The following is a 16,212-nucleotide window of genomic DNA, read 5'->3' as shown; positions in this document are numbered from 1 at the left end:
TATTGACTTTGATTGTGATATGTAGTTATAACACGGGTAGTACTGGTAGTACTGGTAGTACCCGTGGAGTTTTTAAACTAATGGTACACTTTAATTATACAGTGTAATATATTATGTTTATTTTATGTACTGTGAATAGAAATAAAAAATATCCTTCCAATTATTAGTTTCTGTTATTGGATGTTACAGGTCAATCTGCTGGCTTTTCCCCTAAAGATAAAAAGGAGACAGTGATTATTAATTTAATAAAGGTTGTTGTGTTGAGTCATTTGTCCTGAAACTAGATTGTTATTCATACTCACAAATGATTGGCCCAATGGTGATGGGCTCCATAGAAGCAGATATGGAAACAGAGCGATGTGTCCTGTTTCTGCAAGTCTGAAGGGGTGGAAAAAAATCATAGCATCAAAAGAGATTTGAGCAGTGCATATGGACAGCTGATAAAGTGAAATGTGTAACTCACAGGAATACAGCTGGAGAACCTCCGGTCACACAGGCTGAGTCCACAGTGAAGATAAGTATCTCTGTATTCGCCCTGGAATGGGAACAAGAGAGCAGTGAAACGAGCCCGGAGGGATGAGCCGCTCTCAGTCACTGACACCTGCTGGCGGTCTGTAGGACACCTATCAGAGAAGATGGAGATCATCAGGGTTGTTACATGTCTCAGGATCCTACAAAGCATCAACTGGTCAAGAAGTGCACATACTTGTTGTGGATCAGAGAGTACTGTGTGGGATCATTAGGGTTTGATGAGTGAGTGGCGAAGCAGTCTTCCAGAACAAGTGCAAAGCTTGGGTCTCTTTTGTCCACAAAGACGCCCACATACAGCGGTGAGCCCACAGTGAGGGTGACCCTGCCTGCAGGATAAGTCTGAGTGTAGCTGGAGTCATGAAACAGAAACATAGAGGCTCTAGCTTTTGGACCAGAACCTGAAATGACTGGTGACCTGTCAAAAAAAGGAGAACCATGTCACTCTTTCACATTTTCTTCTTCGTAGTTTATATATATGTATATATATATTTATATATATATGTATATATATATGATCTTATCCTCAGAGTTATTGTTATTATTTTTTTTAAATTATCTTTTTATTTGGAAAGGCAAATTTCCATCACATACATTAATTATAGCCTTAGTCATTCAAGAACATAAAAAAGGATGGATGCATAAAGTTTGCATCCATACTGCCCTTCCAGGATTTTCTTTTATGGACCACTAATTATTGAATTTTGTTGAAACAATAACAAAACAGAACAGAATCAGAATTCTTATCAGAATATGAGTTAGGAAACACACCATAAGGATTTCATTATGGAGCATGTTTCTACTGATATGGAGAAAACAAATACTCTCTGACACAGCTGGATACTCCTACAACAATTCATTATGTTACATATACTTCTCAATAAATTATGTAATCACTGTTAACTGTCAGTGTTTTGTACAACACATCCAATGTGGAATCTAAAACATTACACTTTTTTTCCCAATGGCAGCAATTTTGTTGTAAAGACAACCAACTCAACCGCGCTCCAGTGACGCATGTAACTGTGTTACTGTCTTCTGTCCTTCACCTCATAAAGTCTGCACAACTACTTTATTTGGCCTGAAGATATTTGCCAGGCATAATGAATTCTGAACGGAGAGACCCCAGACCGTCTATTTAAGTTTCATTTCATTTTATTTAGATTTGATTTGACACTGTGTTTTCTTTAGTCAGCAGGCAAGCTAGGACAGATAAGTCAGCTTTGTGAATAATTGGGAAGTGTTGAATAAAATATTTAAAAGACGTAAAACAATTCATCATATTAATATTATTAGATTATTACTGACAAAATAACTCTTAATAACAGCCCAGTTATTCTATTGTAACCATTACAACATGTAAGAAATAAAGGTTATTTTTTTATGACTGCATATGATGAAGTGATGTTACATCTACATTTAATTAAAGCCTACTCACGGCAGCTCTGGTCTGATAGCCACATTCAGGCTGGTGTCTGTGTCCAAGGAATAAGCGCAGGACAAGGGAAGACTCACAGGAACAGCAAAGGATGTATTATTTGTTGGGTAGATAAATAAACTGTTGGAGTAGATGGCATGTGTGCGGTTGGTCTGAAAGACACATAATTCATTTATCATTGAGTTCAATGATTAGAGAGAGTTCTACGAGCACAAGTGATTTAAGATGAACAGTTGATCATGGTGAGATACTGTACAAGTACTAAGACTACATACAGTATGTGCCTCATGTGTATGTGGCAGGGCAGTTTGTGTATGAGGTCAACAGATTAGAAGCAGACTGGAGGCTCTCAAAAAAGAAAGAAACCTGTAGTCAAATACTTACCGTCAGGACGTTTCCACAGGCACCGGCCTTAGCCTCCACTTCGTACCAAACAAAATCATCACGAACTGTGGCCCAGGAGCAGTTGGGAGAAGCCAGGCTGCCAGAGAATGGATCCAAACCAGTGGAAACCACTTTATTGAAAAGCAGTCCTACCTGGATTTTATCACGACCACAGATAAGTTGGGAAGGCTGGAGTGAGTTATGGTGAGCTAAAGAAAAATATATACGAATGAGACCAAGAAGAGAACCTCCAGAAAACCTTCATCTAAGTGTGAAATTATAAATGTGTTAATAAACCTACGTTCACACTCAACACTGGCATCTTCACTATGATGACAGTTGTGGTTTCCAAACCCCTGATGTCTGCAGTCTGTTATTGATGATTCATTTCCAAAACATCTGACATCATCCAGCCAGATGGGTCCACTGCCCTGTCCAAAAGCTGCACTTTGGAGCGCTGAGCGAGCCCTACCACAGCCCAGCTGTCCGCACACCACGTTAGCATCATTCAGGTCCCACAAATCATCACACACTGTCCCCCACTGTCCACTGTGGAAGATCTCCACTCTGCCAGAGCAGCGGTTGTCAGAGTTGACCAGCCTAACTGGTGAAGCAGCTATATGAAAAACAAGGAACAAAATACTGTTGTTGTGAGACACAGATGAAATGTGGACTTGTTAGCGTCAATAAGAAATAAAGAATCAAAACACATTTCAAAACTGAAGTCCTCCATGTTAAATGTAAGGCCATTGACATGTGACACAGTTAGAATTTTGTGTTGGTGCTTAAATCTGTATTTACCTTCACAGACGACACCAGCATCCTCATGGTGACCACAGTTGTGAGATCCAAACCCTCGATGGCTGCATTCAGAGAGCTTTGATTCGCTGCCTGTACAATAGACGTCATCCAACCATATGGGTCCAGTTCCTTGTCCAAATCGTGCACTTGATGGCGCTGAGAGGACCCTACCACAGCCCAACTGTCTGCACACAACCTGAGCATCAAGCAGGTCCCAGGCATCGTCACACACTGTCCCCCACTGTCCACTGTGGAAGATCTCCACTCTGCCAGAGCAAGAGCTGTTTCCTCCATTGGCCAGACGGATCTGACCCTCAACTCCTGTGCTGTCTGCTGTGGTTGTGGTAGTGATGTTTATCTGATTTGCAGCAGAGGTCTGTGACACTGGCTCAGGTGTTGTGGAAGGAACTCCAGGATCTGTTTCGTCCACCTCTGTTTACAATAAAAAAAAAAAAAGAAAAAGTGCACTTTTAGTAAAGTAATATTTCTTTTCTCACAAGCTGAATTAGAGTGTAAGAGAACCATTTAATCATCAGTTCAATGAATGCATTAGAAAAGAAAATGTAATGTGTTCTTACAATAGTTGAAATGCAACATTACCTGCGCAGTATGCAATATCGCAGACTGAGTATGGCTTCACAAGTTTGTAGACATAGTAGTTTCCATCACAGCGTTTGACATGAATGGTGTGTGAGTCAAAATGACAGCAACTCCCCCACCAGGTATTACAAACCGTGCGATTTACAATTCCTTCTGACTGTGTGGGATGAGGTTCTGTTATAAACATAGGAACACTAGTTCCACACCTGTATATTTCTATACACCTCTCTGGAATATGAGCACTGGTACCCTCCAGAAACAGGCGATACCAGCCTTGCCAGTTAATACGATAATCACAGTGTATGACCTCATTACTAGTGTTATTTATTGAACGCCAGTCATCATCCAGTACAGTATAGATGTCACATGGGTCAGCACATTCGGCAGTCCCATTGCTTTGGATGCAGTCCCAGCCTAAAGGACAAACTGTTTGTCCACAGCTAAACTGGATCGATTGGGAAGAGTTGCTTGTTCTGATCCTGGAGGAAGGCTGCAGACATTCAAATGATCCTGGTGTGTTATAACAAATCTCAGGTGGCGTGCAGGGTGGGTTGGAGAGGGAGCACTCATCAGTGTCCACACAGCCACTGTCTGGTGACCAGTGGAAACCTTGGGTACAGCACGATGAGTCATTGCAGCGTTTTGTGTCGTAGCAGCTTAGACCATCACCTACGAAGCCGTCTTTACAGACACAAGAGAGAGCCTGGCTGCTGAAAGAGTCGCCTCTCTCTCGTGACTCCAAGCAGGTGGCTTCATTATGACATGAATCACAGCTGGTAACAAGTGTCCCTACAAAAAGAAGAAGAGAATAGTTTGATGATTAAGTAATTATGATTAAGTCTGAATCAGGTCTGTTTTATGCATTCTGTGAGTGCATTTATTCTAAAAGCAAATATACTTTCATCTGTATATCCATTCATCCTGAATGGTGTTGCTGGCAGCTTTAATTTGTATTCCATCTCTAAACTAGAGCCCTTTTACGTGTGATTAATTCAATATGTGTCTGACTAAAGACGACAAAAAGCCAGATGGTTTACCTGAAGTGGTTTTGGTAAAAAGTATGAGCAAAAAGAATGCCCCAGGCAGTTGCATCGTGGACCACATTTAAATTCCTGAAAAAGACAAAGGTGATTTAAAATCCTACCACTAAATAATGCTGATGTTGTATAAATGTATTCCTATTCTAATATCTGTACTTACCCTGGAGATGAAGGAAAGTTAAATGTGACCAGTACCAACGAGTGTGAGAATTTATAGATCTGTTGTACAATTAACGGGTACAACATATCACGTCAGAGGAGTTACTTATTGGTCAAAAGATAAAGGTCTCATTCAAGCAGTAATGACCTACAAATGCTTGAGTCAATATTTTTAATGGCATTACAATCAAGCTGTACAAGTGTTCAAATATAATGGAGACCTTGTGGTTTAATGAATCTACAGAGTGGCATTTATAACCACCTCAAATGACAGAGCATAAACTGAGCTTTTGTGCAGTAAAACTGGACATTTGACCAAATAATTCAGTCTCATGATACGGTTACTTGCGTTTTTCATAGTTTTCAACCATATTTCCAACATTTTATAATTCCCTTGAAGTCAGGTGCCATTAGGTGAAACCAAATACTCTCGCATTAATTTAATTGGCCCTGGACATGTAATTAATTATTATTCTATCACAGATGTGTGTTGGACCTGATGTTATGTTTCTGAAATATGTATCTCTGACTGGCTCTGAAAAAGATTGTTTTCACAAGTCAAACTGGTTTCTTTGAGCTCCTTTTGAATGTGCACAAGAGATACTGACGTTTCTCAGGATCCCATTTTGATCTATTGCAACTTTATGATGATAAGATGCCGGAAACATTGCACCATTTATGTTTTATTGTTCCAAGATAAATGACTGACTCAGTACTTTTTACTACTACCAGAGGATTGTGCTAATAAGTATTTTACAGGACTTTTTGCTGGGAAGTACCTGTGTGCAGGACTGCACATATTTCTTGAAGTCTTGGATATTGTTCAAAAAGAAGCCAATGTTCAGCCACACAGACGGACACACTGTTAAGAACTGTTAAGCAGCGTCTACGGATGTTTGTACCACTTTTACTGATATTTAATGTCAAAAACCTAAAACGCAATGTAACGAAGTCATCACAACACATCCACATAAATCTGGATTCAACAGGTGTTTTGATCTTTTATAAACATAAATATGATATTACTGTTTCATGTGTGGTGTATATTCACTGTTCCTTTAGTTTGTTTTAGACTGTTAATCAGAAGTATTACTTCATGAGGATGAATACTCAAACAACCCTCCAGAAAGCATCCTATAAAATATATCTTTAATTAAAAAGCTAATATGTTCTGACAAAAACAGGACTACGACAAGATTTTAGTCTCTATTGTCGTTAACCTTTTTTTATTTTATTTTATTTTTTGTTCTTTACATCACTTTTACATATCCTGGACATGTAACCAAGGACGTGTATAATTTTGTGCAAAGTCAGCTGACCACTCCCATCCCAGTATGTTCTCTAAAATTCTTCTTTACCAAATCCAAAAAAAATTATCTCATAGAAAAGTGCTGGTGGGACTAAACAGCAGTTTAGCAGTCATAGTATTGTTGCAGGGTCATCCCAGGGAGCATACATGACACAAACCTTTTTGAAAAAACAAACACACATATGCCAACAAATGAAACATTTTACTGATTAAAAATCCCTGTATAGAGGTGGTGATTTGGGTTAAGAAAATAATTTACTCAGAATCATATATATATAAGCATATTAAAAGATTTTCTATTCCATGTTTCTGCATTGGCAGCACATTGTTACCAACATTAATATAAGAGAAATATATCATTTCATTTTACAAAAATAAATAAATAACATGACACACTATGGTAGGTGGCATCAGCTTCTCTGTTCCTTAATCACACACACACACTCCATGGTCCCATTCTTAAAACTTCTGATTAAGACATATGTACATACAAATAATAATAGAACAGAACAGAGAGCTGGAGGAGGGTGGAGGTCACAGACAGAGCCAAACAAGAGATAATCAGTAAACTGTATACTTAACCAATAAGCAGTAGAAATCTGTTATGTCGTAAAATGCCGTACCTGGCGTACCTGCAGTCCAGAAAAGACAAGTACTTCTCGTAGTTTGAACTGCTTCAGGAGGTCCTTCAGCTCACTGATTACTGTGTAATCTATCATGCTGACATGATGGCAGTCCAGAACCACTGACCTCGGAGGACATACTGGTGGAGAGACATTAAGCAAGGCAAGATTAAATGAGAAGATGTCACCCGGAGTATAGTCAGACTGTCCTGGAAGTCAAGACAAACCATGGCAATATAAATATCGAACCTCTGTGGTCTCTCTCATTTTCTGTCTCACACACAAACACACAAACCTCCAGAAACTACCAGGGTACGCTGAGACAAAGGAGCCCATGATGTTGGTCACACCGATTGCCAGCAGCTCCTGTTGGCATTGATCCTGTAGCCGTTCTGACTGGCTGAGGAGAAACAGGAAGTTCAAATTAGCCAGAAGTCTGATGAAATACTATTTTTTATAGCTGCTTTTCAATGTATAGAAATTGTGTAAAGTTTTAATGAAGACATTTACACCGATCAGCCATAAAAATTATGAAATTATGACTAATTATCTTGTTACCATGCTACCTGTCCACATAAATACAGTAGACACTAGACATGATGGGTGCATCACTTCATCTTCCTCTCTTCTTACCCTGATGCCCCATCACTCTGGAACAGGGTAAATCTGGACTCATCAGACCACATGACCTTCTTCCATTGCTCCAGAGTCCAATCTTTATGCTCCCTAGCAAATTGACGCCTTTTTTTTTCAGTTAGCCTCACTGATCAGTGGTTTTCTTAAGGCTACACAGCTGTTCAATCCTAATCCCTTGAGTTCCCTTCACACTGTGCGTGTGGAAATACTTATCTTCTATTTGATTTCACCAAACGTTTAAGTGATCACCGATCACGATCAGTCAGGATTTTTTTCCCGGCCCCATTTCATCCTCAAAGACGATGGTTCCCCACTATCCTACCAGTTTTTAATAATGCGTTGGACAGTTTTTAACTTCATTTTAGTAGTTTCTACAATCTCCTAAGATGTTTTCTCTGCTTGATGCATGCCAATGATTTGACCCTTCTCAGACTAACATCTTTTCCACAACCACAGGATGTGTCTTTAGACATTATTGTATCACAGGTAGCTTCTCATTTTAAAAATGAGAAGCTACTCATTGCATCAGTTGGGGTTAAATAACTTGTTGCCAGCTGAAACATAATCGCCTATGCAGTAATTATCCAATAGGAGACTTGCACTTATTTTCTTAGTTAAACCCATGTGGCGACTTTTTTTTGGCCAGGCAGTGTATCTTTTTAACCCAATACACTCTATCAATTTAGCGTATTTCTATTAAACATCTTTTTAACCCTTTACACTCTCCCCTGCTTTATGTTGCACATGTTAATATGCCTGAGTCAAACAGTTGAAGTAATATGGGTGTGAAGGTGTGTAATATGGAAGAGGGGCAGTACAGGGGTGGTCTGGGAGAGGGTACCTTGGCATTAGTCTGTCTGGCTGCTGCTCCACTTGATGTTCTTCCTCTACTGTGACATCCTCACAAGCTCTGTCTTGTGGCACATTCTCCTGATCCTGAGGGTCCATGTCCTCACTGCCAGCAGGATGGAGCTCACAGGCTCTGGCATTTGGCCTCTGCTCAGTGTGAGAATGGGGTTTTGTGTGATGATGCACTGTTGGTTGAGATCTTGTTAATCTGTAACAGGGGACCAACTGATAGATATATTCCTCATGGGAACTGTCTGTGCTGTCTTCATGTGTAGTTGTCACTGTCTGTTTCTGTGTTTTTGACCTTTCTTTCAAGCACACGCAGTGTTTTGGACCCTTTCTCAGGTTGCACCTTATACACTGGTCCATTATCAACTCTCACAACAACACGATGCACCACCTGCTCCCAGTAAGCCCCAACTTGCCAGGCCCACCTCTTTCTGACAGGTTTTTAACCAGCACTCAGTCTCCTGGCCGAAGAACGATACCTCTGACTGCTCTGTCAAACTGTCTTTTGCCCTTGGCCGAGAATTTATCACTGTTATTTGCTGCAATTTCAACACATTCTCTTTGCCCATTTCTCTGCATAAGTCCGCTGGTCAGGTGTCCCAGACTCTCTCTTGGCTGGTAACAGTAAGTCAACAGGCAAGCGTGGGGGTCGACCATACAAGAGGAAGAATGGTGAAAAGCCGGTGGCCTCATGCCTTGTGCAATTATAAGCGTGCACAACATGGGGATGATCTTTCCACTTTTTTTTCTCTTCTTCCAACGTATGCATCATCTGAAGGAGTGTACTGTTCATTCTCTCCACTGTGTTACCCTGTGGGTGGTATGGTGTTGTACGGGAGTGACTGATACCCACCAGCTGCTGTAACCTGCTGAATAAACTATTCTCAAACTCCCTCCCCTGATCGTGGTGGACTTTCTCAGGATATCCAAAGCGAGGGAAGTCTTGGAATATCCTATCAGCAGCTTTCCCTGGGCAAAGTGTGTAAAGTGGTCAATTAGTACCAGTATATACTCATATGTCTACATTTATCCAGCTAACGGCTACAAAAGAGGAGGAATCAGATGAAAGCACGTTGCTAGGAGTGATGAGTTTTTGTGCAAATTGTGCAAAATAAAAGAGTCTGCATACCACCGAAGCACTTCAACCCTACGGTACCATCTAAGAGCTGTTGGCGCTACCAGTCCCGGCCCGAGTATGGACAAGACGTGTCGGCAGCCCGAACTTTTTTTTTTCGTTACCATTTAAGTCAATACTGTCAATACTGAAAAAGTACTTAAAGTTAATGAACTTTTAATGAAAATTAAAAGCTACTGAATTGCATTATTATCATTTTAAAAAATTAAAGTTACGGGTAAAAATAGATTATGATGGGATATTTATGACCCTGTCAGTCACAATGACAGACAACGAAAAAGTCTAGCACAACCTCTGATGTGCTGTTAAAAGTTTCCCAGGTGTTCAAGCCAACAAGAACCCGCAGGAGGTCTGAACGCCAGTTAAAGTTTCCGAGAGAAACCAAATGTCATATTGAGGAGGGGGAAGCATGTGTTCAAAGCTCAAACAGGAAACAATATCACTGAATGCGATATGTTATTAATTTATGTGTTGATATATGTGATTTGCTCGGTGGTTTTGTGAATGAACCTTTAAGATAAGCTAAGATAAGATAAAACGTTTATTTAATCCCACGTGTGGGAAATTTCCTTGTTCAAGTAGCACAGAATTTGAATATATATATATATATATATATATATATATATATATATATATATGTATATATATATGTATATATACACACAAAGACAGTGACGACTTTGAACAGGGAAAAGGTTATCAAAAAAGCACAAAAAAAACACAAATACAAAAATTTTAAAAATATATATCAAAAAATATACAAAAGAATGACCATACTCTGAGAAACTACAGGGAGGAGAAATAACTAGAAACTATAAGACATTCTGTATGTACAGTGTGGAGAATGGTGGGATAAACTGTACAAATAAATAATTGCTTAACCTTTCTGCTGCATAGTAGAGCTTGATGGTTAATGGACCCTTTGTTGGCCCTCTGACTGGTTGCTGACCCACCAACCAGAGAGCTCTTATGTTTAAAGGTAAGAGAAATAGTCTATTCATATTCTAAATGTTCCAGTAATGTTCACTACCTATACTGAATGTCACTGAAAGCATGCTGCTTGTGTTACCATTTCTGTAGTAGCGTCAAATACTAGCCTCCCAAACTAGATAGAAGTCAGCAACACACATTTGCTTCTTTAAAATCAAGCACTTTGTTGATGGCACCTCAAGTGAATAATATACTCATCCTTTGGATGCGGTTAACAGGTGCCAAACTGTTTGTTAATTTTCACAATTAAATGTGTTCATACCCCGAGGGAGAAGTATGTACTGTATATTGCAATATTTCACATCCTAATAACTTGTATTCATTGTCTTTATTGGAGCCCTTTTATGTGTGACAAAAATGAAATTGCAGTATAATTACACAGTGAATATGTGAATGACAAAAAGTGTTTCCTGTAAAAATATGTAAAAGTATATTCAAAAACAACGTCCAAGGCACTCCCATTATGGGCAAAATCCTCAACATAAGCCTGCTGAAAGAGAAGATGTTTAAAACAGTATTTTATTTTTATTTTATTTTTTTATTTTTACTTATCTTGTGAAATCAACTGCTTTTCCAATCTCTGTACTTGTTCTGTGGAGACTGTGTGAGTATCCAGAAGCTAGTGAGAAAGTTAAATAAGTAAAGCTCCCAGTGAGACAGAGTTTGGGAAATTGAACAACATAAATGGACCATTTACAGCAGTGATTCACATGATGTAGAAAGAGTTATTTATTAATCAAACTCAGACCAAAGGATCAAATCCAAACACAATCAGCACACAAACCAAGTCCTGAGTAAATACAGTTTCTGTTACTGTACAATCAGTAGGCTATGTCTGTGCTGTAAGATAACAAAGATTCATGGTGTTCACAAGTTCACATGTTTGTGTATCTAATGCAGTGGTTCCCAAACTTTTTCTGCTGGGACCCCCTTTGGTACATAAGAAAATTTTCAGCCCTCCCAAACAAAAAAAAAATGTTTTTTGTTTCACACATTGTAATTAATACAAACCTCAACCTTTTCTGAACAAATAAAAGTAAACTTTCCTGTGTAATTATGTTCAGTGTAACAGGATTGCGTGGGAGCCCGTCAAAAACTTCGCTAGCAGTGTCCTTCATTGATTCATTCATTCCATATAGAGGGTGCCACGGGAATCAATTGTCGCTCCCACCCCATCCCGAGCCCGCAAAAATACCCGTCATATCCCGATCACATGACTGCCCACCCGTCCCGCAAAATCCCGACAGAAAGACGAATCCCGTCCCGCGGTGGTCGCACTCGCCGCATTGCAGCGTCATTTGTAATTTAATCTCCGGCTCCGTCCCATTCCCGTTGATTATTTGCTCTATCTCGTCCCTATCACGTTACCAACAGTGAAATTGACTCCCGTACTGCACGACTCCCGCAGGAATACCGTGACGCGCGGAAGTCCCAAAAAATTGTCACCCTCCACCCTTAAAAATACACGTCATATCCCTGAATCAGGTCTGTTTTATGCATTCTGCGAGTGCATTTATTCTAAAAGCAAATACACTTTCATCTGTATATCCATTCATCCTGAATGTTGTTGCTGGCAGCTTTAATTTGTATTCCATCTCTAAACTAGAGCCCTTTCATGTGTGATTGATTCAATACGTGTCTGACCAAAGACGACAAAAAGCCAGATGGTTTACCTGAAGTGGTCTTGGTAAAAAGTATGAGCAAAAAGACTGCCCCGGGCACTCGCATCGTGGACCACATTTAAACTCCTGAAAGGTGATTTAAAATCCTACTAGTAAATAATGCTTATGTTGTATAAATGTATTCCTATTCAAATATCTGTACTTACCCTGGAGATGAAGGAAAGTTAAATGTGACCAGTACCAGCGAGTGTGAGAATCTGTTATATAATTAACAGTGATTCATATCACGTCAAAGGAGTTACTTATTGGTCAAAAGATAAAGGTCTCATTCAAGCAGAACTGCCATACAAATATTTCAGTCAGTATATTTTATGACATTACAATCAAGCTGTGCAAGTGTTCAAATATAATGGAGACCTTGTGGTTTAATGAATCTACAGAGTGGCACATTTATAACCACCTCAAATGACAGAGCATAAACTGAGCTTTTGTGCAGTAAAACTGGAGGACATTTGACCAAATAATTCAGTCTCATGATCCGGTTTCTTGCATTTTTCATAGTTTTCATTAACCATACTTCCAACATTTCATAATTCCCTTGAAGTCAGGTGCCATTAGGTGAATCCAAATACTCTCGTATGAATTTAATTGGCCCTGGACCTGTAATTGATTATTATTGTATTACAGACGTGTGTTGGACCTGATGTTATATTTCTGAAATATGTATCCCTGACTGGCTCTGAAAAAGATTGTTTTCACAAGTCAAACTGGTTTCTTTGAGCTCCTTTTGAATGTGCAAAAGAGAAACTGACCTTTCTCATGATCCCACTTTGATCTATTGCAACTTCATGATGATAAAATACCGGAATCATTGCACCATTTATGTTTTATTGGTGCAAAATAAATGACTGACTCAGTACTTTGTACTACTACCAGAGGATTGTGCTAATAAGTATTTTACAGGACTTTTTGCTGGAAAGTACCTGTGTGCAGGACTGCACATATTTCTTGAAGTCTTGGATATTGTTCAAAAAGAAGCCAATGTTCAGCCACACAGACGGACACACTGTTAAGAACTGTTAAGCAGCGTCTATGGATGTTTTTACCACTTTTACTGATATTTAATGTCAAAAAACTAAAATGCAATGTGAAGAAGTCATCACAACACATCCACATAAATCTGGATTCAACAGGTGTTTTGATCTTTTCTAAAGATAAATATGATATTACTGTTTCATGTGTGGTGTATATCCCACTTCACTGTTCCTTTATTTTTTTTTAGACTGTTAATCAGAAGTATTGCTTCATGAGGATGAATACTCAAACAACCCTCCAGAAAGCATCCTATAATATGTATCTTTAATTAAAAAGCTAATATGTTCTGACAAAAACAGAACTATGACAAGATTATAGCCTCTATTGTCGTTAACCTTTTTTATTTTATTTTATTTTTTGTTCTTTACATCACTTTTACATATCCTGGACATGTAACCAAGGACGTGTATAATTTTGTGCAAAGTCAGCTGACCACTCCCATCCCAGTATGTTCTCTAAAATTCTTCTTTACCAAATCCAAAAAAAATAATCTGATAGAAAAGTGCTGGTGGGACTAAACAGCAGTTTAGCAGTCATAGTATTGTTGCAGGGTCATCCCAGGGAGCATGCACGACACAAACCTTTTTGAAAAAACAAACACACAAACGCCAACAAATGAAACATTTTATTGATTAAAAATCCCTGTATAGAGGTGGTGATTTGGGTTAAGAAAATAATTTACTCAGAATCATATATATATATTTAAGCATATTAAAAGATTTTCTATTCCATGTTTCTGCATTGGCAGCACATTGTTACCAACATTAAAATAAGAGAAATATATCATTTCATTTTACAAAAATAAATAAATAACATGACACACTATGGTAGGTGGCATCAGCTTCTCTGTTCCTTAATCACACACACACACTCCATGGTCCCATTCTTAAAACTTCTGATTAAGACATATGTACATACAAATAATAATAGAACAGAACAGAGAGCTGGAGGAGGGTGGAGGTCACAGACAGAGCCAAACAAGAGATAATCAGTAAACTGTATACTTAACCAATAAGCAGTAGAAATCTGTTATGTCGTAAAATGCCGTACCTGGCGTACCTGCAGTCCAGAAAAGACAAGTACTTCTCGTAGTTTGAACTGCTTCAGGAGGTCCTTCAGCTCACTGATTACTGTGTAATCTATCATGCTGACATGATGGCAGTCCAGAACCACTGACCTCGGAGGACATACTGGTGGAGAGACATTAAGCAAGGCAAGATTAAATGAGAAGATGTCACCCGGAGTATAGTCAGACTGTCCTGGAAGTCAAGACAAACCATGGCAATATAAATATCGAACCTCTGTGGTCTCTCTCATTTTCTGTCTCACACACAAACACACAAACCTCCAGAAACTACCAGGGTACGCTGAGACAAAGGAGCCCATGATGTTGGTCACACCGATTGCCAGCAGCTCCTGTTGGCATTGATCCTGTAGCCGTTCTGACTGGCTGAGGAGAAACAGGAAGTTCAAATTAGCCAGAAGTCTGATGAAATACTATTTTTTATAGCTGCTTTTCAATGTATAGAAATTGTGTAAAGTTTTAATGAAGACATTTACACCGATCAGCCATAAAAATTATGAAATTATGACTAATTATCTTGTTACCATGCTACCTGTCCACATAAATACAATAGGCACTAGGCATGATGGGTGCATCACTTCATCTGCCTCTCTTCTTACCTTGATGCCCCCATCACTCTGGAACAGGGTAAATCTGGACTCATCAGACCACATGACCTTCTTCCATTGCTCCAGAGTCCAATCTTTATGCTCCCTAGCAAATTGACGCCTTTTTTTTTCAGTTAGCCTCACTGATCAGTGGTTTTCTTAAGGCTACACAGCTGTTCAATCCTAATCCCTTGAGTTCCCTTCACACTGTGCGTGTGGAAAAACTTATCTTCTATTTGATTTCACCAAACGTTTAAGTGATCACCGATCACGATCAGTCAGGATTTTTTTCCCGGCCCCATTTCATCCTCAAAGACGATGGTTCCCCACTATCCTACCAGTTTTTAATAATGCGTTGGACAGTTTTTAACCTCATTTTAGTTTTTTCTACATCTCCTTAGATGTTTTCTCTGCTTGATGCATGCCAATGATTTGACCCTTCTCAGACTAACATCTTTTCCACAACCACAGGATGTGTCTTTAGACATTATTGTATCACAGGTAGCTTCTCATTTTAAAAATGAGAAGCTACTCATTGCATCACTTGGGGTTAAATAACTTGTTGCCAGCTGAAACATAATCGCCTATGCAGTAATTATCCAATAGGAGACTTGCACCTATTTGCTTAGTTAAACCCATGTGGCGACTTTTTTTTGGCCAGGCAGTGTATCTTTTTAACCCAATACACTCTATCAATTTAGCGTATTTCTATTAAACATCTTTTTAACCCTTTACACTCTCCCCTGCTTTTTTTGAATGTCTCCTGACATTTGTCTATAGTGAAAGATGTACTGGAGTTTAACACATGATATAATATGCCTGAGTCAAACAGTTGAAGTAATATGGGTGTGAAGGTGTGTAATATGGAAGAGGGGCAGTACAGGGGTGGTCTGGGAGAGGGTACCTTGGCATTAGTCTGTCTGGCTGCTGCTTCACTTGATGTTCTTCCTCTACTGTGACATCCTCATAATCTCTGTCTTGTGGCACATTCTCCTGATCCTGAGGGTCCATGTCCTCACTGCCAGCAGGATGGAGCTCACAGGCTCTGGCATTTAGCCTCTGCTCAGTGTGAGAATGGGGTTTTGTGTGATGATGCACTGTTGGTTGAGATCTCGTTAATCTATAACAGGGGACCGACTGGTATGTATATTCCTCATGGGAACTGTCTGTGCTGTCTTCATGTGTAGTTGTCACTGTCTGTTTCTGTGTTTTTGACCTTTCTTTCAAGCACACGCAGTGTTTTGGACCCTTTCTCAGGTTGCACCTTATACACTGGTCCATTATCAACTCTCACAACAACACGATGCACCACCTGCTCCCAGT

General features: G+C 39.4%; 1 protein-coding gene across 1 annotated transcript; it reads right to left on the bottom strand.

The window, feature by feature from the left end:
- Nucleotides 1-213: 213 nt before the first annotated feature.
- On the bottom strand, nucleotides 214-15,900 carry LOC311494735 (uromodulin-like; the record flags this gene model as incomplete). Its single annotated transcript, XM_084553936.1, has 14 exons — nucleotides 214-378; nucleotides 464-623; nucleotides 707-946; nucleotides 1,967-2,118; nucleotides 2,351-2,559; nucleotides 2,652-2,916; nucleotides 3,417-3,583; nucleotides 3,752-4,565; nucleotides 6,883-7,022; nucleotides 7,191-7,282; nucleotides 8,360-8,514; nucleotides 14,269-14,408; nucleotides 14,577-14,668; nucleotides 15,794-15,900. 14 exons carry the CDS (start codon nucleotides 15,898-15,900, stop codon nucleotides 289-291), a joined length of 2,823 nt encoding a protein of 940 aa, XP_084410062.1. The 3' UTR covers nucleotides 214-288.
- Between the last annotated feature and the right edge of the window lie 312 nt (nucleotides 15,901-16,212).

Source organism: Chelon labrosus (assembly GCF_963514085.1).
Source record: "Chelon labrosus genome assembly, chromosome: 2".
Classification (NCBI taxonomy): domain Eukaryota; kingdom Metazoa; phylum Chordata; class Actinopteri; order Mugiliformes; family Mugilidae; genus Chelon; species Chelon labrosus.
The sequence above is the reverse complement of the archived record's forward strand: the minus strand, read 5'-3'. Positions and strand labels throughout refer to the sequence as shown.